The sequence below is a fragment of the Sceloporus undulatus genome, chromosome 3 (assembly GCF_019175285.1).
Source record: "Sceloporus undulatus isolate JIND9_A2432 ecotype Alabama chromosome 3, SceUnd_v1.1, whole genome shotgun sequence".
Classification (NCBI taxonomy): domain Eukaryota; kingdom Metazoa; phylum Chordata; class Lepidosauria; order Squamata; family Phrynosomatidae; genus Sceloporus; species Sceloporus undulatus.
The window spans coordinates 274,812,400-274,835,492 of NC_056524.1; the positions used below are offsets into that span (position 1 = coordinate 274,812,400).

At 45.6% G+C, this 23,093-nt stretch overlaps 1 protein-coding gene across 2 annotated transcripts in view; it reads right to left on the minus strand.

Annotated features, from left to right (window-relative positions):
- Positions 1-23,093, minus strand: part of ECE2 (endothelin converting enzyme 2) — a 79,471-nt gene that overhangs the window by 14,108 nt on the left and 42,270 nt on the right. For both annotated transcript variants that reach the window (XM_042458624.1, XM_042458623.1), the window contains exons 8-11: positions 14,662-14,850; positions 6,526-6,668; positions 4,566-4,680; positions 2,327-2,437 (exon numbers count right to left, since the gene is read on the minus strand). In XM_042458624.1, coding sequence (XP_042314558.1) covers positions 2,327-2,437; positions 4,566-4,680; positions 6,526-6,668; positions 14,662-14,850 — 558 coding nt within the window. The remainder of the gene's footprint in view (positions 1-2,326; positions 2,438-4,565; positions 4,681-6,525; positions 6,669-14,661; positions 14,851-23,093) is intronic.

Below are 23,093 nucleotides of genomic sequence, written 5' to 3' on the forward strand. Positions count from 1 at the left end.
TCACCGCATTCCCAATATCAGGTGAAGTAGATATAAACGGTTTTACATCGCATGAAGGACAGGGAAGAAAATGGGGAGGAAAAGGGTAGCTTAAGCCTTCCCTTCCCAGGTTTCAAAACCACATCCTTCTCTACTGATACTTCCCTTCTTTAGTGGTTGGATTTCTCAAAGAAGTATGACTTCTCACGTGCACCTTATATATTGCTTTTATATGCTTAAGGGGATCATGGCATTGCTTTTAAAGTGCCTTATCCCTGATGGGATAAAGGTGCATTTAATTTTAAAACCAGGTGTTATCACCCTCGCCGATGGCTGGGCGAATGCGACCCACATGCAGCCCAGATCCCAGCTGCACTTATCCAGCCGATTTCCAGAAACGCCACAACCTTGTTTTTTGAAAAGCCGCCAGAAGAGCATGGCTGGGATCTGGGCTGCATACGGGACGCATTCGCCAGCCACAGGCGAGTGCGATAACAACCAGTTTTAAAATTAAATGCACCTTTATCCTGTCAGGGATAAGGCACTTAAAAGCAATGCAATAATCTCCTAAAGAAATGTAAAACCTCGTGCAGATTGAGTTTCTCTTATCCAAAATGTTTGGGATTGTGGATTTTCTTTTCATTTGTGGAACGCCTGTATTTGCAGATATTTGCTTACTTTGTTTTTAGTGTATACTAGCTAGTATTATTTTAGAGATATTTTAATCATGTAATGTTGCTGTTGTTTTATTCTTTCTTTTTTCTTATTTTGTTTGATCCTTGCTATATAAAGCAAACTTTACAGCATTCTATAAATAAATGTTAATAATATTATTATTATTATTATTATTATATGTACATAATGAGATATTATGCAGATGGGATCCCACGTCTAAACACAAAATCCATTTACGTTTCATAGATACACATAGCCTGAAGGGGGAAATAGACAATATTTCAAATGATTTTGTGCATGCAACAAAGTTTGCATACAATGAACCACCGCAAAGCAAAGCGGTCACTGGCTCAGACACCCATGGAATATTTTTTGCTTTTTGCAGTATTCTGGGTTTTGGTATTCTGGATAAGGAGACTCAGTTTGCAAATGGGCATTTGATACTTATTCAAGCAGGTCTCAAACAACGCAGCTTTCCATCTATTGCAAGTATGCTGTGCAAGACCTTGATCTCACTCAGCAGAGACACGGATGTCTGCTTTGGGATGGCTTGGAAATTGTTCCTTTGCAGAAGGAGGCAAATTGCCGCTTGACCTGCAAAAGGGTCAGTACTTTCCAGAAGGAGAAGAATGTACCTTTAAAGACCAGAAGAAAGTCAGGCCAGTACTCTGGTCTGGAGAGGGTCCACTTGGCCATCATATCCAGCCCAGGGACTTGGACACATGTCTGGTTCATTAGAAGGGCACCAGTGAAAGGCAGTTGTGACCAAGGGCAGCTCCGATGTGAGCTAACGTTGCCCTTAGGCTTTATTGCTGCAGTCCCTTTGACATCTCTCTGGAATCAATAAACCCTCATTTTTCTGCATCAGTGGCTTTGCTTCATTGTGAGATATCCTTGACCTGGAAGTGCTGGGACCCAAATGGACAAAGACTCCAGAACTGTTGCATCTTTCCAAAAAGTACGGATGCCATTCTTCACTCATTTTCTCCTCAAAGGGAGTAAACAGTGCATTCAGCCATTTTCTTCCCAGTCCCAGAAAGTCATTGGAAACGGTGCAGTTTTCAAAGACTATTTGCAATTTGGGATTTATTCTGTTCAGAATTCACAAGTGGTTTTATTTTTTTCCTGGGAAAAAGAATTTTCTGAGCAGGAATAGCATTTTCTGCAATTATTATTATTATTATTATTATTATTATTATTATTATTATTTCTATTTCCCGCCACGATCCGCATTACATCAATAAAATAATACAATACAGTATAAAAATATTGTGCAGAAAACACTGCTTCCGAGACAGAAAAGGCTATAGAACAGAATGCTATAGAAGGGATTTGGAATAGGTCTAGAGCATTTTCTGTCTGGGAAGCAGTGTTTCTGCACCGAAAATGCTGTTTTCTGCGCAAAACAACCAAACGCAAACTTTACACAAAATAAGTCCCAAACCGTGAAGTTTCTTGTCAGTTTGGGAATCTTCTCGTCAGGGTTTCTTGACACGGAAGAAGCATGTTTTTCAACCATTTCATGAATATTTTCAACTATTCTTTCCATTAACAACAACAAAAACGGCAAATATTCCCAAGGAAGTGCGCATGGAGCGCATGGGAGCCGGCATCAGCCTGGGAGAAGGCAATGCGCAGAGGGAGGCTGTCAGACTTTGCAGGGGATACTCACAATCTTCTTGCTGTGTCTGTCGAAGGTGGCTTTTACGAACAAGGACCCGAGGGCAAAGCCCAAAGTGTCGTCTGTGTTGGAGATGCAGGTTTGCCAGCGAGGGGTGCAGGACTCCAAGGAAAAGGAAAGAGAAACAAGCGTGAGATCCAAAGTGGAGCATGGCCCCAAAGTATTGTTCCTATGCTTACAGAGGTGCAAGTAGGGGAAGACGCTGCTCTGTAAAGGCAGTGGCCGGCTAGGGCTACTGACACAATTAGTAAATTAACAAAGGCGCACACACTGGGAGCGTCAAGGCAGGGCTTTTGCAAAGCACTCTGCGTTGGGCTACCTTTGGATCAAATTTGGAAACTTCAAAACATGGCAGCCAGATTGATCGCTGGAGTGATCATAGCACACCAGTCCTAGAATCACAGAATCGTTGAGTTGGAAGAGACCCCAAGAAGGCCCCTGATCCCATCCAACCCCCTTCTTCTGCCGTGCAGGAACTCTCCATTGAAGCATCCTCTGAGACAGATGGCCATCCAGCCTCTGCTTAAAGACAGCCTCCAAGGAAGGCGACTCCTTCTATGAGTAAATATTAAAACCATTCCAATGTCTGCCAGTTAGTTTCTGGGGAAGGTACAAAGCGTTGGATATTACCTTTAGAATCACAGATGTTGGAAGAGACCCCCAAAAGGGCCCTGATCCAGTCCAACCCCATTCTCATGCCATGCAGGAACTCTCAATCAAAACACACCCAACAACCCTGCATGGCTTGCGTCCAGGCTACCTATAGGATGTCTTCCTCCCATAGGATCCGCCTTTTACATTCCAGTCCTGTGGTGGACATTTACTCTGGTCAGCCAGGTCTGGACTGGTAATGGTCAGCCAGAGAACCTTTTCTTCAGCCAACTCCAAATTGTGGAATGACCAGCCGTGAAAGATTTGAGAGTGAAACATGCTGTTTGCATTGAAAACAGTATCAAAGACCTATATCTTCCAGCAGACTTGCCCAGTTATTTAGAATCTGGGTTAATAATCTTGTAATAGTTTAATTCCCCTTTAATGTCCTTTTTTCTATGTTTTTATCTTTTCTCTCTTTTTCCTTGTCCGGTTTGTTAATGTTGGGAAGCCGTTCTGGGAAAAGAGTGGGATACACATAAATATAAATATAATAGTCATACTATCCAGTTGATTTCAAACTATGGATTTTAAATTGGCGTGTTGCTAATTTTATGTCGGATGATTTTAATGTACCTATGTTTACATGTTTAAATGGTTTTAGGTGTTTTAATCTATGTTGTTCTACTCCATTCACCCATCTTTTGACTGTTTTATCATTAAGGTTTAATCCTGAATTTGTAATGGATTGCTTTTTATTTTGCTTACTCTTTCCTCGGAGTCCAATCCCATTCTTCCTTCTTAAACAGGCTCCATATTTATGGGAACGTCTCCTTTTGCTCATACAGCCCTTGATTGACATTATTAATTATTTCAGTTCAATCCTGTTTTGAAGGTTGGACCTCCTTCTCTATTCAGGTTTGTTATTTGTGGATCCCAGTCTAGTCTTTGGGGTTTATCACACGGGGGAAATCCCATGCGAAAATGGGATTAAAAGGTAGAAACAAACTTGCAAAAGCAGGCTGATTTTCAAAGATGTCGTTGTTTAACATGTTAATCCAAACGGAAAGTCAACAAAAGCTGCTCCCTTTTACTTGCAGGATTTTCCAAAAGTAAAAAGGAGTGGCTTTTGTCTACTTTCCCCCCGCTTTCCATTCGGGTTAACATTAGTTTTACAATGGCCTCCTGGGAAAATCAACCCGCTTTCATGAGGTTTTTCCAATTTAAACCCCGTCTGATAAACGTCTAAATTTACTGGAAACCTTTCTCCTTAGGAGTTGTGCGAGTTTATCTGTCTGCATATAGCCATATAATTTCCATAAGCATTCTTGTATGGTTACGACATACAAGAAATAACTTTCATAAGCTCTGCTTATGTTCTTATGAGTGTGATAAGATGGATGTGTGCAAAATGCAGCCACAGGTGCTTTGACACACGCATTTGGTTTAGGTATAGAAGGGAGTTAAAGACTCCATTGGAAGATGATGATGATGATGATGATGATGATGAAATAGCCCAAGAGCACAGACTCAGACCAAATGAAGTGGAGCTAGTTTTCAAGCAGCCAGAAAGGCAGAGGCTGCAGCTCAGGAGAAGGATGCTCTGCCCTGGACCTTATTCCCGAGGGCCATTGCTCACCTTCTTGGTCCCATAAAGGGTCTCCAAGAGCTTCTCCTGGGCCGTCTCAAACCGCTGGTCCAGGCTGGAGGCCATTTTCTGAACCAGGTTCCAAATCATATAATTGTTCAAGACGCTACATAGGAAAGAACAGGACCATGTTAAAAGCCAAGCTCTGTCACCGGTGGAGCGTGGGCAACCCCAAATCCTCACCCTCAAAGACTCCCATACTTTCCCAGCTCCTTATTTAGTTGTGGGGTCTATGAGCAACCAGAACTCTATACCTAGATTCTTATATGGCCGCACATCAGCATGTCTCAGGCCCAGGGTGCGTCTACGCTGCAGAAATAATGCAGTTAGACACTACTTATAAGTGCTGCAGATGCATCCTATGGAATCCTGGGATTTGTAGTTTGCAAGACGTTTCGCCTTCTCAGCCAAAAAAAGTCCTGGTGACTCACAAAACAACAAACCCCAGGATTCTGTAGGATGGGGCCACAGCGGTTAAAATGGTGTCAAGCCACATTAACACAGTGTTAAGGCAGCATTTTTCTACAGGTTTTGCCTTAAATGTTCACTGCATGAGTGTTTATGACTGTAAATCAAGCTTGATAAAGTCTTTCTAACTGAGCAAACCAAGATTTAAACCCCACAGCTATTACTGAATAATAATAATAATACTGTAATAATAATAATAATATCCCGCCTCTCCATTAAGATTGAGGTGGCTAACAACATTAAAACATTGAAACACAACAAAAGACATTGTCCCAGAGACCTGTCCACCCCCCAACCAATAAATCATCATTGTAAACAATAACAATAAAACAACGTCGTTAAAATGATTAAAACAGGCAAGACAGGGCAGTCAATGTGGGCGACTGAGAGGCTCGTCTGGGAAGGGAAACATGGAAAAGCTTTTAGCTCTGCAGGTTTGAAACTGCAGTCGATAACAAGAGAGAGATACAACTGAGAACCAAATGTACAATTGTCCAGACCCTTGTATTCCCCATCACCATCTATGAATGTGAGACCATGGAGAAGGCAGATAAGAAGGAGATCCATGCATCTGAGATGATGTGGGGCTGGAGGAGAGTTTTGAGGATCCCAAGAACAGCAGCCAAAAGGACAAACCAATGGGTCCTGGAGCAGATCAAGATCAAGCAGATGGGTCCTTGGCTTTCCTTGGAAGCCAAGATGACTAAACGGAGGCTCCTGTACGTACTTTGGCCGCATCAGGAGAAGGCATGGATTACTAGGAGAAACAATAATGCTGGGAAAGGTAGAAGGTAGTAGAAAGAGAGGAAGGCCACAGGGATTTGGAGGACCTGAGCAGAGAGTAGTGGAGGACCAGAGTCTTGGAGATGTCTCAGGCATTCAGTATCATACATAATGTCATGCGCACAGCCTAAACATATTTACATGTATGCTCAGCCCTCCATATCCACGGATTTTATTATCCACAGATGCAAGCATCCAGGGCTTGGAAATGTTTGGAAAATATATGAATTTCAAAACGCAAACCTTGATCTTGCCACTTTATCCATTTTACTATGCCCTTATACTGAATGGGACTTCAGCATCCATGGAGTTTGGTATCTACTGGGGGGGGGGGTATCTACTCCAGCCGATACTAAGGGCCCACCGTACATAGTTTCATGTGGTTCAAGTGAAAGAGCAAGATTGATTTAAAGACAAATTTAAAAATAATTTTAAAACATTAAATGTTAAAAGTGGTTTTTTAAAGCAGTGGCCTCTCTTTTCTGCACCTCCTAAGCCACTCTCACCGCCTCTTCTGCTGAGCTCCAGCATTTTAAGGGGATGCAAGTGTTTCTGCCCAAAGGCAGATGTTTGGGGAGCAGCTGGGGGTCGCCCCTCTTTGGTGGTCGTCCATTGTGGTCAACCGCCCCGCAGCCCCATAGTGTTGCCCCTGGCCCAGGTCATGGCAGAGCCCATGGCCAGAGATGCCTTTGTCTGGTACCTTCTGTCGCTGTTGTTGATGAGCTGGGACACTTGCTCCAAGTATTCCTTGCCATAAACCACCACCGGCTCAGCCTCCGACAGCTCCAGCGGCGAAAGGAAGGAGGAGACGAAGTCCAGCCAGTCGATGGCAGGGGCAAGCACCTGCGGAAGACAAGGACAGACTCACAGGACGCATGCCTTGCTTTTGCAAAGGGGAAATAAAGGCCAGCGCTTGCCCAAAGACTGTGGTGTCATGCAGTCATTCCAGAAACAGAGGAAGCCTTCTTGGGCCTCATTCGCACTTCAGAAATAATCCTGTTTGATGCTACTACTTATCTGCACTGCAGAAATAATCCAGATTGACTACAAACTGGAGCGTGTCCAGAGGAAGGTGACCAAAATGGTCTGGAAACCATGAAGCCCTCTGAGGAGAGACTTAGGGAGCTGGGGATGTTTAGCCTGGAGAAGATGTTGGGTAAAATGTCCCTTTAAGAAGCTATAAAATAATTCTATGGCTGCAAATGGTGAGGAACAGCAGGTGTCAACCCTTAGTTGTTAGTAACGTATACAAGGCCTCTGAAACCTAGAGCAGAGGATAGTGGATTGGGCAGAGGAGGAGTTGCTGTGTTAGTTTGGAGAGAGCGGATGGTAAATGCATCCGACAAATGTATGTTGACAGAAGTCAGAGCTTTTGTTGTATATATTGTACATATTGCAACAGGAAGATAAAAGCCTCCAAGGACTTTGGAAGAAGTCAACTGTGTCTGTGCCATTTTAGGTTTTTGTGAGTGTTTTTTTCCCACAGGGAGGTGGCTCGGGTTTTTTGGGGGGGGGGGGGGTCCAGATTAAGTGCCATCATTATAATGGGGCTTGAGTGCGGCGGTGCAGCAGCACACACCATTCATTTTTCTAATGGAAGGGGGGGGGGGTCCGGCCCCCCAGAACCACCCCCCCCCCTTGGCTACGTCCCTGTGCCATATACTGCAATACTGCATACTGGGTTGTGCTTTTGCACTCAGCTGTGTGTGAGGTCAAGCATCTCAGACAGTGCTGAACATTGGCACCTCTGTTTGGGCCTAGTTTATGTTCGTTTTTGTCACTGCACACCTGCAATACACTGAGGAGAGCCAACAGAAGAGAAGGTTAAGAAGTGATATGAGAGCCCTGTTTAAATGTTTGGAGGGATGTCATACTGAGGAGGGAGCAAGCTTGTTTTCTGCTGCTCCAGAGAACAGGAGACAGAACAATGGATGGAAGCTACAAGAAAAGGGATTCCACCTCAACATTAGGAGGAACTTCCTGAGAGTAAGGCCTTTTTTACTCTCCCTCGGAGTGTCAGGGAGCCTCCTTCTTTGGAAGCCTTTAAACAGAGGCTGGGTGGCCATCTGTCAATGGGAATGCTTTGACTGAGAGTTCCTGCATGGCAGAAGAAGGGGCTTGGACTGGATCAGGGCCCTTGAGGTCTCTTCCTACTCTATGATTCTACTTTACCTGTCATGACTCAGTGCTGTGGAATTCTGGGAACTGTATTTTTTGTGAGATATTTAGTCTTCTGTGACAGAGAGATCTGGCCACAACAAACTACAAATGCCAGAAATCAGTAACATGGAACTATGGCATAAAGCAGTGTCAAACGGCATTATTTCTACATTGCAGATTCAGCCCTGGTTTGCTAAACTCCAACTGAAGACAGGAGGCAGATACAAGTCATTGCTGGAGTCTGTGTGTATATATGTATTGAATGGAGGACTAGCCATTTGTCTCCGAAATGGCTCTGCTGCAAGCGGAGATGCGCAGAGCGCCTGGAAGAGCCCCGGATCCAATTGGCCAAAGGACAGCTGTGGGAGTCTGCTCTAGCAAACTAATGAAGAGTCCTGTGGCACCTTTATGGCCAAAGGGATTTATTTTAGCAGGAGCTTCTGTAGATTACAAGCCAGTTCTACGCAGAAACTCTTCTGCTGAAATAAATCTGTCAGTTTGAAAGATGCTTCCAAACTCTGAGTGTGTTTTGTTCTTCTTAATCCAATGGAGCCTGCAGTGATCTACTTCCATCATTGTAAGACTGCAACAGAAAACAGACATTGTGATTTCAGTACCAGAACCTACTTTCTCTCCTCCGCTTCCCAACCATTTGTTTTGCTTAATATTCTGCCTGATGTACAGTTCTGGAAAGGGCAAAAGCTTGCAAGTTTGCAACATTTTGGTGCACTATAATATACCATATCTAGCTATGGATCTATTTGTCCAGTGAGAGGAAAATACTCTGCACATGCTCTGTTTCTCCAAAGCAACCCTTTTGTAGGCCTTAGCCACAAGTCCTTGCATACAAGACAAACTATAGGGCTAAGCCATCATGAGTTAAATGTTGGGAGTATGACCACGAATGCTGCCTCTTCACTGCAGAAATAATGCAGTTTGATACTGCTTTAACTGTCCATGGCTCAATGCTATGGAATTCTTGGAATTGTAGTTTTGTGAACTATTTAGTGTTCACTATCAGAGAGCACTGGTGCCACAATAAACTACAAATCCCAGGATTCCACAGCAATGAGCCATGGTTGTTAATGTAATGTTGTGAAGAATGCTCCGTCAAGTTTCTCAAACAGATAGATACATTTTATTCAAAAGACAGTATCTTCTGGAATGCTGGAGCTTCAGAATACTCACACACAAAGTCAGTCTCTTTCCAAACAACTCCCACCACTCCCAAGATCACATAATGATTTATAGGAACACAATAACACAGAACAGGTGAATGAAGAGAGAGGATGAAAGACTTAAAGAAACATACAACATATATCACAGTTAAAGTGGTGTCAAACTGCATTAATTCTGCAGAGCAGCTGCAGCCTCTCTCCACTTCCCTGACTCCCCCTTGATCCAGAAAAAATGGTGGTTGCAATCTCAAATTGTTTGTTATTGTGTGCCTTCAAGACATTATGAACTTATAGCAACCCAAAGCTGAACCTATCATGGGTTTTATTGACAAGGTTTGTTGGGAGGAGGTTTGCCATTGCCTTCCCCTGAGGCTGAGAGAGTGTGACTCGTCCAAAGTCATCCATTGGGTTTCCATGGTGGAGCAGGGATTTGAACCCTGGTCTCCAAAGTTCTAGTCTACACTGGCGCTCTCAAGTGGGGTTGCTAAACCTCTCTGGATTTTAGTCCAAACTTTACAGGAGCAATAGAAGCTTTTGAACCTGTTGGGGATTAGAATGTAGCGCCCTGGACTGTCCTTTTATTGAAGTTCGGGCTAAAACCAGGAGCAGACTCATTGCCTCGCTGACAAGGAGGCCATCAAGTGTTGCTATCCAGAAACCCCCCACTACAAGGCCCTCTTTCCCAGAGACTGAATCCAGCCCCATCCAGCGCAGGATGCGCCCTGGACTCTCCATCCTGAAGTACCACCCAAGATTGCACTTGCCTCCCTGTTGCCATGGTGACGTATCACCTGGCAACCGATGGACCAGGAAGGATGCTGCTCTCCTTGCTGTATTGCTGGGAGATCCGACATTGGAGAAGATGAAGGCTGAGCCAGGAGGGGCAAGTGGAGGAAAAGGTCAGGAGGATCTCAGTGCAGCTGTTTGGTGCAGGAGGGAGCATGAGAAGGTGAAGGACTGACTGAGTCATAGCAGTATGGAGTTGGAAGGGACCCTCAAGGGCCATCCGGTCCAGCCCCGGCCAAGCAGGAATACACAATGCAAGCAAAATATCCAGCCTCTGTTTAAAAGCCTCCAAAGAAGGAGACTCCGCCACACTCCAAGGAATCAGCGAATTTGACGGTTGAACAGCTCTTACCACCAACAATTTCTTCCAAAAGTTTAGGTGGAACCTCTTTTCCTGTAGTTTGCATCCATTGCTCCATTGGGTCCCATTCTCTGGAGCAGCAGAAAACGAGCTTGCTCCATTCTCAAGATGACTTCCCTTCAAATACTTAAACAGGGCTGTCATATCATCTCTTAACCTCCACTTCTCCAGGCCAAACATACCAAGCAACTTAAGACATGGTTTCCAGACCTTTCACAGTTTTGTTTGCAAACCAACCTGGAAGTGCATAAACCAGTTGAAATATTTTTGCAGGTGGGTTTTTACACTTGAATAGGTGTATTTTGCTGCCGACAGACAGACAGAGGGCCCTTCTTATCTGCTGGGTTTTGGTTCCAGGGCCCCTCATTGATACCAAAATCCATGCATGCTCAAGTCCCATTAAATACGGTGGCATAGTAAAATGGTGTCCCTTCTATAGAATGGCAAAATCAAGGCTGGCTTTTTGGAATTTGTATATATTTTTTTAATATTGTGAAGCTGTGGATGCCTGAATCCATGGATAAAATATCCGTGGATATGCAGGGCGATTCTAGGCTGCATCAATAGAAGTATATATAGTCTCTAGATCAAGGGAAGTAATAGTGCCCCTCTATCCTGCTTTGGTCCGGCTCACCATGCATGGATTTTGGTATCAATGAGGGGCCCTGGAACCAAAACCCAGCAGATAAGAAGGGCCCTCTGTCTGTCTGTGTTTGGTTCTGGGCAACAAAATTGACTCAGGTTCAACTTGTGGTCTACTAGGACTCCTAGATCCCTTTCACACGTATAACTCTCCTTAAGCCAGGTGTCCCCCATGATCCTATATCTGTGCATTTCATTTTTATGTCCTAAGTCCACTGCCTTACATTTCTCTGTGTTGAAATTCATTTTGTTAGCTTTGGCTCAGCTTTCCGGTCTATTGAGGTCATTTTGAATTTTGATCTTGTCCTCTGAGGTATTTGCTACTCTTCCTAATTGGTGTCATCTGCAAATTTGATAAGCATGGCCTCTATTCTTTCATTTAAAAAGATGTTGAATAGCAAATTGGGTCCAGGAGAGAACTCCACTGGACACCCCATTGGTCACTTCCCTCCAGGATGAAAAGGAGCCATTGCTGAGCACCCTTTGGGTTCGACTGGTCAACCAGTTGCAAATCCAGGTAACGGCTGCATTGCCTGACATTTTCCTATCTTGTTTGCAAGAATGTCATGAGGGACATTTTGGAATCCTGGAACGAAACCTCAGCGGATACCAAGGACCCACTGTGTTCACGTTCATATTGGCATTTCCCAAGCCATTTGCAAGAGCTTGGACCACCCTCCCTCTCTTTTTGAAAGCAACCAACGTAAAGCCACCGATGTCCATTTTGCACATTTACATCAGAGCTTGCAACAAGCGTAGATGCTCAGCCTTCATTATCGCTTTTGCTTCTGCAGAGAAGTCATTTGGGGAAAGGAGGTTGTGTGAGTCAGCAAGAAGGGAGCCAGGTTCTTCCAAACCATCCTCACCCCAAAGAAAAAAGCAAATTAACAGGAGATTCTATTATTCAATGATTCATCTTGAGCCGCCTTCCTCCGGCGAGCGAAGAGAAACACCTCTGGGACCAGCCATGAAGCCTCTTTCCGCTCCTGCAAAAGCACTTGTCCTGGGATGCCCCTGGCTGGCTCTGACCTTGGTTCTTGGAAAAGATGGACAAGCGTCTTGCCAGAAAGCATCATTTCTCCCAGGTCATCTCCTTCCGTCCTCCTCATTTATTCAGTGTGTGTGTGTGTGTATAGGAGGGGGGAATGTTCTTTCCAAGAGATTGTTTGGTGCTGAGACAGCTTGATAGTGTCTCTCCTGATATTACTTCCCTTGTTATTTCCCCTTGTTTTGAGGTGCATCAGGGACATGTAGTTACAAAATGCAGGAGGGGACATTTTCCACCATGTTCTCCAATGGTGCAGATCAATGTGCCTGAAGTCACTTTACATCACTCATTTTAGGCAGATTTTGGATGGTTTTGGGGGGGAGGGGTATGTGGAGGCAAAATTGTTGTATTTTGCAGGAGCTTTAGCCCATCTGGAGTCTATTTTAAGGTAAAAAAAATCTCTTAGTTGTTGCTGTGTGCCTTCAAGTCATTTCCGGCTTATGGCAGCCCTAAGGAGTTTATCACACTGGGGCTAATGTCGGCATTAAAGAGAGATTAAAGCGCGTTTAAAGCATCCTGCAAATAAAGCAAATATGGTAATTGCCTGAATGATTACCACAAGCAAATAAAGCAATATTGGAAATGCATTGTTACTGAAATCCCAAAAGTAAAAAGATGTGCATTAATGCTTCATTATGGCCACTTTGATAGCGGATTTTGTGCAAAGTTGTGTGAAATCATTTTGTGTAATTAAGTGATTTTTCCATAATTACATGATTTATCACACTCGTTTGTGTGATAAACCCCTAAGTCACCATATGCTGAAGTCAATGTGAAAGCATATAACAACAACAAGGGCTTGAACATGAGCCACAGGCTGATTCACAGGATTATGTGCACCATAGTGCTCCATTCACAAGACCAGTGAACCACGTACAGAGAATCAATGAGGCTGGGAATCCAATTTGGCGTGGCTTCCCAGTATCACCTTGCAACATAGACTAGTTTGGGAAGCCATAGTCCCCAAGGGGTGTGTGTGAGTGTGTGTGTGTGTGTGTGTGAGAGAGAGAGAGAGAGAGAGAGAAATGGACGGAAAGAGGCGATGCCTCACTGCCTTCAGAAGGGTCTTTGCTGCCTGCTCTCAGCCCAGAGGCTGGCCTTGGCTTCCCAGCTGCAGCTCCAGGCTGATTGGGATGCTGCTCTGCCAGGCTCCTGGGCGGCTGGCATTCGCAGTGCATGAATGGTGCCATAGATGGAATCCTAATCAAGGGAGGCAGGGTGCCTGCATTTCGGCTTATGCAACCAAAGCAAGCCAGTTCTCAGTTTAGGGAACTGCACAAAGCAGGGATGAAGAAGGAGAAGGAGAAAGGGGGGAGAGATGCTGCTGGAAGAAAGGAAGGTGCCTTATATTGATCATGGTGGTACAGTTCAAAGATATAGCCATGTTAGGCTGCAAAACCAGTAGCACCTTTGAGACCAACTGAAAGAAAGAAGCTGGTGGCAGCATGAAGCTAGTGGCACAAAGCCTTTCTAGGATGACTGCTTAGCCTCCCCTCAGCCAACCCAATTCTCCCTTTCCCTGTCCTTATTATTCTTTTGCCTTCTACCTCATTGTCCTCTGCCTTATTATCCTGATCTAAACTAATTTTCAAATTGAAATCATCCCCGACCATCATTGGCATCATTCCCCTCTGCAGCTGGTCCAGTGTGACAGCCAACCTCCGGATGATGCTCAGGAAACAATCTGTGGTTTCTGCCATCCAAAATTTGCCTATTTCAAATCCATTTGTGAATGCTGGCCTTCTTCCTGGAAGCACCTGCGCTCTCTCTGTCTGTCCTTGTTCATAGCTGTCTTTCCCCATTCAGGCTCCTCATTCTTGGCTCCTTGGTCCTCTAGTCAAGGAAACTATAAGGCCCTCCAGATACAGTTGGACCACAGCTTCCGGCATCCCTTACCATCATCTATGCCAGCGGCTAGGGCTATTGGGAGTTGCAATCCAGCAACACCTGCAGGACCCCACAGTTCCCACCCTTGCTCTTGACCACCCTCATGCCCTGCAATGGCCATACTGGCTGGGGATAATGGGAGCTACAGTCCAACACCTTTGAAGAGTGTCAGGCTGAGGAAAACAGCTTTCAATGATGACCCCTGTCCTCCGCATTCTCTCTTTCCTTTGTCCTTCCTCCCTTCCTTCTGGTCTTTTGCCTTTTCAGGCCTGAAACTCCAGTCTTCCTATCTCCCCCATACATCTACTCTTCCTTTCTTAAGTCCCACTGACTCCTCTGTGGCAAAATAGCAAGCCTAGTCAGAAGCTCCATCACAACCACAAAATCCATTTGTGTAGCACCGCACAGTCACAGATGCAGTAATATCAGTGTGTCTTTTCCCCAGTAGATGGAAGTTCACATACCCTGGGAAGCCTTCCTCAACTTAGGTCATCAAGATGTGTCAGAGTATGACCCCCATGATCCACAGCACAGTGATGGTGGATGATAGGAACTGTAGCCTGACACAACTGGAGGGCTCTAGGTAGGGATAAGGCTTACATGACACCTCTGTTCAGTTGAAGGATTGCAAGCAATATGTTCCTGATTTCCAAAGGATCCCATCTCTTTCATCTAGCAGGACCTAATCCAAACCCCAAACAGATCCCAATGCCCCTCCTGGACACCCAACCCCACTCCCAGGCCCACCACTGGCCATGTCCAGCCAGGGCCCACCTGCAGCTCCGCAATGTTCAGCTTGTGGTAGATCTTCTCGTCGTCCCGGCGCTCGTCTTGAGGGACGGTGAGGTTGGCCAGCTGGATCTCCAGCTCCAGCACTTGCTGCATCTGTTCTTCTGTGGATGCTCTGGCTCCGCCAAGGAGCATCCCCAGCTCCACCATGTAATCCAAGTAGGCAGCCAGCACCTGCCACACCAAGGCAAAGCATCGGAGTGAGTTTGGGGCATTTCAGGCATCCTAGGGCAGCAAACAACACCCTACATGTGCATATATACCACTCTCATCCCAAGGCATGCTCTCCTCCTCAGAATGGCCAAAGAAAGAACAAGGGATGAGCCAAAACTTGGGAAAGTCCCTTTTTTGGATCACAACTCCAAAAACCCTCCAGACCATCCCAGCCAATGGCCATGGTGATTGGTGAGCTTCTGGGTGCTGTAGTCCAAAGGAAAGGGGGGGCATATTAGTGTTGTTGTTGCTGTTTGCGAGCAGCCTTGTGTCCCTTTTTGGAAGAAAGGCAACATAGATGTGAAATAAATAAATAAATAAATAGGAAGCTCTGGCTTGGATTGAAGTTAATGGCTTACTTTCAGCCACTGCCTGCAATGGTCTCAAGTCCTAGCCAATAGCCATTGGTGAGTTTGTGAGTGTTGTAGTACACAGAAAGGAGGATTATAGTGTTACTATTGTTGTGATTTGTGAGCCTCCTTGGGTCCCTTTTGGGGAGAAAGGTAGCATAGAAGTGAAATTGTTGTTGTTGTTGTTATTTGGAAGTTCTGGCTTGGACTGAAGTGAATAGCTTAGAGTTCCAGCCCAGCCTGCCACCCAGCCGTGACATGGGCACAGACAGCAGTGGAGGGCTTAGTATACTTGACCCCCGGTGCAGATCGTTTTTTAACCCATCCCTCTGCCGCTCTTCAACGGCCATTCCAGGATCCAGCGGAGGTGCTGAGCAGCTGGAAAAGGGAGAAGACTCTCTTGACCGGTGGGCAGCAGAGAGCCCAGGCCAGGAACTAAGTTTTGAGCCCTGCCAGCTCAAGCAGAGCCTGTGGCTTCCAAGGAGGCTCAGCAACCAAGCCTCTTGGCAGCAGAGCTTTCAAGGCTTGGCAGAGGATGAAGAGAGCATAGCTACCTTCAACCAGCAAAGAGCTGAAAGGGCATGCTTCCGGCGTCTGAGGAGGCTTCATGAAAAACACCACTTAATCAGCAAACGGCTGAGCTCATGAGAGCCGCTGAGATAAACAGCCAAAGGACGCCAAGCCAGTTGTCAGAGATTATCTGAGTTTGATTTTCTGTGGGTTTTTTGGGCTATGTGGCCATGTTCTAGAAGATTTTCTTCCTGATGTTTTGCCAGCATCTGAGTTTGCTGGCGAAAGCAGGCTTGTCTCTGACTCTGAACCCTTGACGCTCGGACTGTTTTCTCGCCTTGACTATCTGGGACCCTTGGCCTTTGGACTCCGTGTTAATCTGCCTCATCAGGTTAACCTTGGACTGCTTGACTGTTCTCTGGCTGGACTCTTGGTTTGTACCAAGGTGCTTTGCTTTAATCTTATTTTGTTCACACGGACTTTGCTTTGCATTAAAACTGCACCAGCCTCCATGAGCAGTTTCTCTATCAGCATTCTTGGCTGCTTTCCCGGACATTGGCCCCAACAAGCTGGGTACTCATTTTAACGACCTGCAGAAGGATGCAAGGCTGGAAGGAGCCTAAGCCCCTGACTAGTATTGAACTGTCAGCCTTGTGGCTGCAGCACAGGCATTTAACCCCTGTGTCACCAGGGCTCCATTTCTTGCATGGCAGAATGGGGTTGGACTGGATGGCCCTTGAGGCCTCTTCCAACTCTAAGATTCTGGGAGAGACCCCAACACCTCACACAAGAGAGAGATGCCTGCACTTGGTTGTCATTGCCAAGGGATGCAAAAAGGGTGGTGCAGCAGCTGCTCTATGGCAGGAGCCTTCTTCCATCAAGTCTTGTCCTTCTGCCGGCGGATGGGATCCACCAATGTCTTTCCCCCATAAGGGCCAGGAGGGATTCACACAGAGAAATAGCAGTAGCAATAGCAATAACAGCTACATTTATATACCACTTCATACTGAACAGAACTAAGCACTCCCTAAGCAGTTTACAATTTGTAAGCCAGTTGCCCCTAACAAGCTAAGGCTCATTTTGGCAACCTCCAAAGGATGCCAGGCTGGGTTGACCCTGAGCCTCTTGCTGGGATTCAACTTGCAATTTTGTGGTTTGTGAATGAATGGCTGCATTACAGGCATTGAAGCCCAGTGCCACCAGGGCTTTGCCACTCAGCCAACAGAGCTGCCAGACCCGGAAGGCTGCCCCTTCCTACTAGCGCACCAAGTGACACTTCCCCTTCAAGGGGTCACCCAGTACGGTCCGCATCCCACTAGTGATGCTCCTGGGACACAGAGGCCAAGGAACCAGCGAGGCCAATGGAGAAACACTTACAAAATGAAGATCCTGGGGCCTGAAATGCCAGAGGCTTCCATGGCCAAACTCCTTGGGTTGAACACCCCTTGAGTCCCGACCAGGGGTCTCCATATGGAAAGTGTGAGGGGGTGAGGGTCTCACCAGATGACCCCTAAGGAGCGGGTGACACCACTGCTGGCTTTTGGCAGAAACAGACTCTGGCGCTCACCTGCATCCCTTTAAAACACTAGAGAAAAATGTAATTTTTAAAAAATCTTTAAAAAGCATCGCATCTTACCAAATTTTCACTTGAACCACACAATACTATGTGCATGTAAATACATGTAGGCTGTGCATATGATATTGTGATTTAAAGGTATGGTTTTAATTTTGCTACTTGTTTATGACACGACTATTGTCATTACATTCAGTGATATATAGAAATTACAATTCTATGAGTATTTGGGATGTGGGAGGTCAATGGGGTATGTGTATGACACCATGAGTTATGGCACTAGGTGACGCCAACCCTACAGATGCCGCTGGTCCAGACCAAAACTGTGAGCCCTTTTGGGGAGGCGGACTAGCCCTTCCAAGAGCTCTGCCATCTCTGGAGCCAATGTGCCAGTGCAGACAGGCCGCTGGGCATGATTCTTGAAGGGACAAAGGCATGTTAGCCACAGGTTAGCCTGAGGTCTTCCCTTCTAAGACTGCAAAATGGGGCCAAGGCAAAGATCCCTCCAATGGCCGGATCAGACTGATGTCGGTCCAGCATCCTGGTTCCCACAGTGGCTCAATACTGACCAATCTTACAGAGTTGTTGTAAAAATTGCAATTAGAAAATGTATGGTGAATTGCTTGAAGCACTTCAGAGCCCTAGAGCTTGAGAAGTTATTTTTCAGGTTGCAGTTATAGTTCTGAGGACCAAGGAAGTAGTTACTTACCACTGCAATTACCATTTATAAAAGTAAATCTTTGCTTGCTTGCTTGCTTCTCAAAAGTTACAAAGTCATTGCTTTGGGGCTGCTTAAACAAATCTGAATGCTACAAGCCACTGGTCTGTGGTATGAACATACTTCCCTCCCACCCATCATGTTGCCTGAACACTCATAACAAGGCATAACAGGCAATGTGGTGCAGTGGTTTGTGCATAGGACTATGACTCTGGAGACCAGGGTTCAATTCCCAACTCAGCCATGGAAACCCACTGGGTGACCTTAGGTGGGTCACATACTCTCAGCCCCAGAAAACCCTGTAATAGTTTCACCTTAGGGTCACTATAAGTCAGGAAGGACTTGAAGCCACACAACAACAACAAGGTACTACAGTGGGCCCTTGGTATCTGCTGAGGTTCGGCTCAAAGACTCCCCATGGATACTAAAATCAGTGGCTACTCAAGTCCTATTTAATATAGTGCCAAAGTGAAATGGTGTCCCATATAGAAAATGGCAAAATCAAGGTTTGCTTTTAGGAATTTATGTTTTTGAAAAATATTTTCAAGCCATGGATGCTTGAATCCGTGGATAAAGAATCCATAGATACCAAGGGCCAACTGTTTCATAAGGTAAAATATGACAGCTACACCTTTGGTACTGGAGAAAGGAACAAATTACATATAAGCCATGATGTTTAGCTAGATATGTCCAAGCTCTGGGAAACACTCTATGGATCAGTGCTACTCGAAGTAGCACTGATCCATAGAGAAGGGGGTTGGACTGGAGGGCCATTCAGGTCTCTTCCAACTCTATGATTTGATGATTCTATGGATGGTTGAATCCATGGGTAAACAATCTGTGGATGCATAGGGCCAGCTGTACTGACTCCTAAAGGCCCTGTCCTGGATCAGATGACCACTGCTTCTCCAGAGACACGCTGGTGAGGCTGAACTCTCTCTCCCTCTCCCTGTTTATGATGCTGAGCCTTCAGGTTGGGAGTCTGGCTAGCCTCCCAAGGGCAAAACAGGGCATATCGCCTCTTACCTTCCTGCTTTGTCCTCAGCTTACTTCCATTGCTGCAAACTGAGTTCAAAATGCAAAAGTGGTTTGTATTTAACTTTCTCAGGCTGCGTCCACACTGGAGGAAGAACCTGGTTTGGCACTGCTTTCCAGCATCCTGGCTCAAGGCTATGGGATTCTGTGAGTTGGAGTTTGTTGTGGGGCCTTCCTTCCTTAAGCTCTGCTCCGCTCTGGGACCACAACAAACTCCAACTCCCAGAATTCCATAGCCTTGAGCCAGGATGCTGGAAAGCAGTGCCAAACCGGGTTCTTCCTCCAGTGTGGACGCAGCCTCAAGAGTGGGCAGAGGAAAGAATGGCATCCTGGCCTTTTCCGTAAGTTTAGGCAAAAGCAAACTGCTGCTCCCTCTCCTACCTGCCCATAGGTTTGCCTCTTCACAATGAGAAAGTGGTACCTCGAAACACAGAGAAAGCAAGAGCATTGGAACAGCCCAGCAGTTACATCACTATCACTCTCCCCTTGCTCTGGGCTTTAGTAAGCCATTGCAGTAGCAAAGGGATGAGGCTCAGATCTCCTTTGGCCTTCATGCTCTTATCTGCTCTCCTTCACCTTGGTCTGCTGCAGTTCTCTTTGGAACGGAAGCCAAATTCTCCTGAGAATGTCTGCTTTTCATTTCTCTGTATATTTAAAGCAGAGCTTTTTAGCCTCTGGTGGCTCCGAAGACCGGCTCAAAAGCATTTAGTTCTTTCCTTAAGGTATTTATATTCCATCTTTCCGTTTAACAAACATGCGCAAGGCAGCTTCTAGATAATGAAAGCCACACACCGTAAAGTACACACTAATGAAACAACGGAACAATGATAAAAGCAGCAGAAACCTGTGTAAAAACCAGGTGGAACACCCATAAAACCCTGCAGAATTAGGGAGGAAAATCATCATCAGCATAAAGCATCACCATCGCAGTTCCATTAAAAACCTAAGTAAACAAGACTTGTTTTCATCTGGTGCCGAGATCATTGATTTTGAACAAACTCATCTGGAAAGGCTGTTCTACAAAGAGAAAAGGCCTGCTTTCCACCTACTTGACTTGCAATGATTTCAAGATCCAGACTGGAATGTCTAGAAGAAGGGTTTCCTTTCAATACCTAGCTCTTAAGCCAGAAAGAGCTTATACAAGGAAACATACTGGAAGTAAATGGAATCGCTCTATCAGGGTGCATCTACACTGCAGAAATAATGCAGTTTGACACCGCCTTAACTGTCATGGCACCATCCTACAGCTCCTGGGATTTGTTGTTTTGTCGACTTTTTAGTTGGTTTAATGTTGCGTTAACTCCCATGTGTCTAAAAATCAATTGCGCTTTTGCATGTCGTCTTAGGGTTTTTTTGGGGGGGAGGGTTTAAATCCCATTTTAAATCCCTTCTCTGCAGGGATGCCTCCCGTGTGATAAACTCTTAGGGAAGGTGAAGGGGAGAAGAAAGAGAGGAGAGCACACACCAGATGGATAGACTCAGTCAGAGAAGCCATGGGGCTTAAGCAGAGCAGAGGAGGACGGGGGGCTTGGAGATGTTCCATCCACAGACTCACAACTCAAAGGCAGCCAACAACAACAAACTAAACCTTAGGAGAGGAGTTTCAGCCTTTTACAATGGGGAAAATAGACAAAAGCTGGGAAGTAACCAAACAAAGTGGCGCCAAGGGGAAGTGGTGTGGGGTCACCTTGAAATCCTAAGAGGACTGTAGGAAAGCTGGGACCAGACCCATGGCCTGAGGTTCCCCAGCATGGCTCTACAGGTCAAGGGCAAACCCAGAAGCATAGCAAAGCATCTCCCACTGACCGCCTGTTCTTAAGTGCAGACATCTTCAGACCAAGCAGGACAAGCCTAGAGACACGCTGGTCTGGCTTCTCTCTGCAGTAACCAGGCCCTTGGCTTCCTCTTGCTTGCTAAAGGAACCAGGCAAGTGCCTCCTTCCTTGTCGGCTCAGTGCGGCTCCTGCGGAAAGACTGGACTCAAGTCTAGAAGAAGAGCGTCCGATGAAACAACAACGAGTCCTATGACTCCTTGAAGACTAACACATTGTATTTGGCACACGCTTTTGTGGATTCCAGCTCAAGTGCCTGGGATAGACTCAATTCATAGATATGTATAGACAAGTCACAAGGACTCTTTGTGGTTCTTGAGGCAACAGACTCAACATGGAGCCTCCAACTCCCCTCAAAATCGTTGCTGAAATAACTGGAGATATTCACTGAAATATTTTTGTCCTGATAAAGTTGATGCTTAACTGGACAACTGACCAATAAGTTGTCTGGCCAGTCAAATGCTCAGCCGTGCCAATAGCGTGGGACACCTGTTGAAAGCTGGACTGAGGCATGGGTGAGGCCCCCAGTGATAGCAATGATGGCTAAATGTGGGATTCAGTCAGCCATAGTGCCCTTCATTGCTCCCAGCCCAATCTAGCAACGCCAAACTAATGCCAAATAGCACAATAAAAATGTGTGTGTGTGTGTGTGTGTGTGTGTGTGTTAGTATATGTATAGATGCATGTTGTATATACATGTATATCAGTTTGTGAATACATATACACTCATCCTTCCATATTTGCAGCTTTGATATTTGCGGATTTGATTATTCACGGATGTGATTAATATGTTCTCTCTAGGAATATCTAGGTCTGCCAGTGCAACTCTATGGTCAACTTTAGAGATTCCTAGAGAGAACACTTTACTACTACTAATAATAATAATAATATAAATTATTTCTATACCGCTTTTCCGCAGCGATCAAAGCGGTGTACATAGTAAAATTATTAAAACAACATAAAATTAAAACCACATTACATTAATTACAATAAACAATTAAAATCCAATTCATAGGTGTATGTAAGTGAGAGGGAGAAGGGGATCGAACATAACTTCAGAGTACATGGGGGAATGCTTGGTTAAAGAGAAAGGTTTTAAGTCTCTTTTTAAACAGTTCAAGGGAGGTAATGTGACGGAGCTCCTCGGGAAGACTATTCCAATAATTGGGGGCCGTTACTGAAAAGGCCCTCTGAGAAGTAGTAACCTATCTCGAAAGTAGGGACTTTGAGCAAGTTCTTTCCGTTGTTCTGAGAGTGCGGGGTGGATTATATGGGGAGATGCGGTCCTTCAAGTAACTCGGGCCCAAGCCATGTAGGGCTTTATACTAGGCCTTTGTAGCTCCTCAGCGCAGTTCTATGGTCAGTGTCTGTCGGACGTTGACCACAGAGTTGCCCTGGAGGACCTAGAGATTCCTAGAGAGGTGTCCCCTCAGGAAAAGCATGGTGTTTTTGTTATTTGCGGTTTTTCCATATTCACAGGGTCTTGTTGCCCCTAACCTTGGCGAATATTGAGAGACAAGTGTGTGTGTGTGTGTGTGTGTGTGTGTTACACACTCTCAATTTAGAGAGAAAGGCTGGCCCAGCTCCATCAGGGCCAGCTCTGAAGATAAAGCGCCCCTCCCTCCATAACTGTCATCCTTCGGCCTCTGAGGAGAGAATAGGCTGGCCCCAGCTCCACCAGGGCTAGCCTGAAGAGACGAGCCCTCCCTCCGGTCCTCTGCCTGGTCCAGGCCTCAGAGGGAGAGAAGAATGCGGGACCTGATCCCCCCCCCTTCACCATTCCCTTCTTCCTTTTGTGTCGTGTCTTTGATTGTAAGCTTGAGGGCGGAACCATCTGTTACTCTTGTGTTAAACCGCTCGATTCCCAGTGATTGGGCGGCATATAATAAATCCTTTATTCTTATTATTATTATTATTATTATTATTATTACAAGGTTTTCTTGGGCTGAGAAATGTCACTCACCAAGAGGACGCTCGATGGGTTTCCATGGCCAATCGGGAATTGAACCCTGGTCCTCAGAGTTACAATCCAACTGGGTTGCTCATAGTGCCGGACTCGAACCGGGGGAATGTGGAACAAATTTTCAATGTAGGACACACAAAACGTGTGTCCTACATTTGAAATATCTGTCCTACATTTTACCACGATCACGCGGGGAGCGGAGGCCAAGCGGTAAGGGAAAGCCT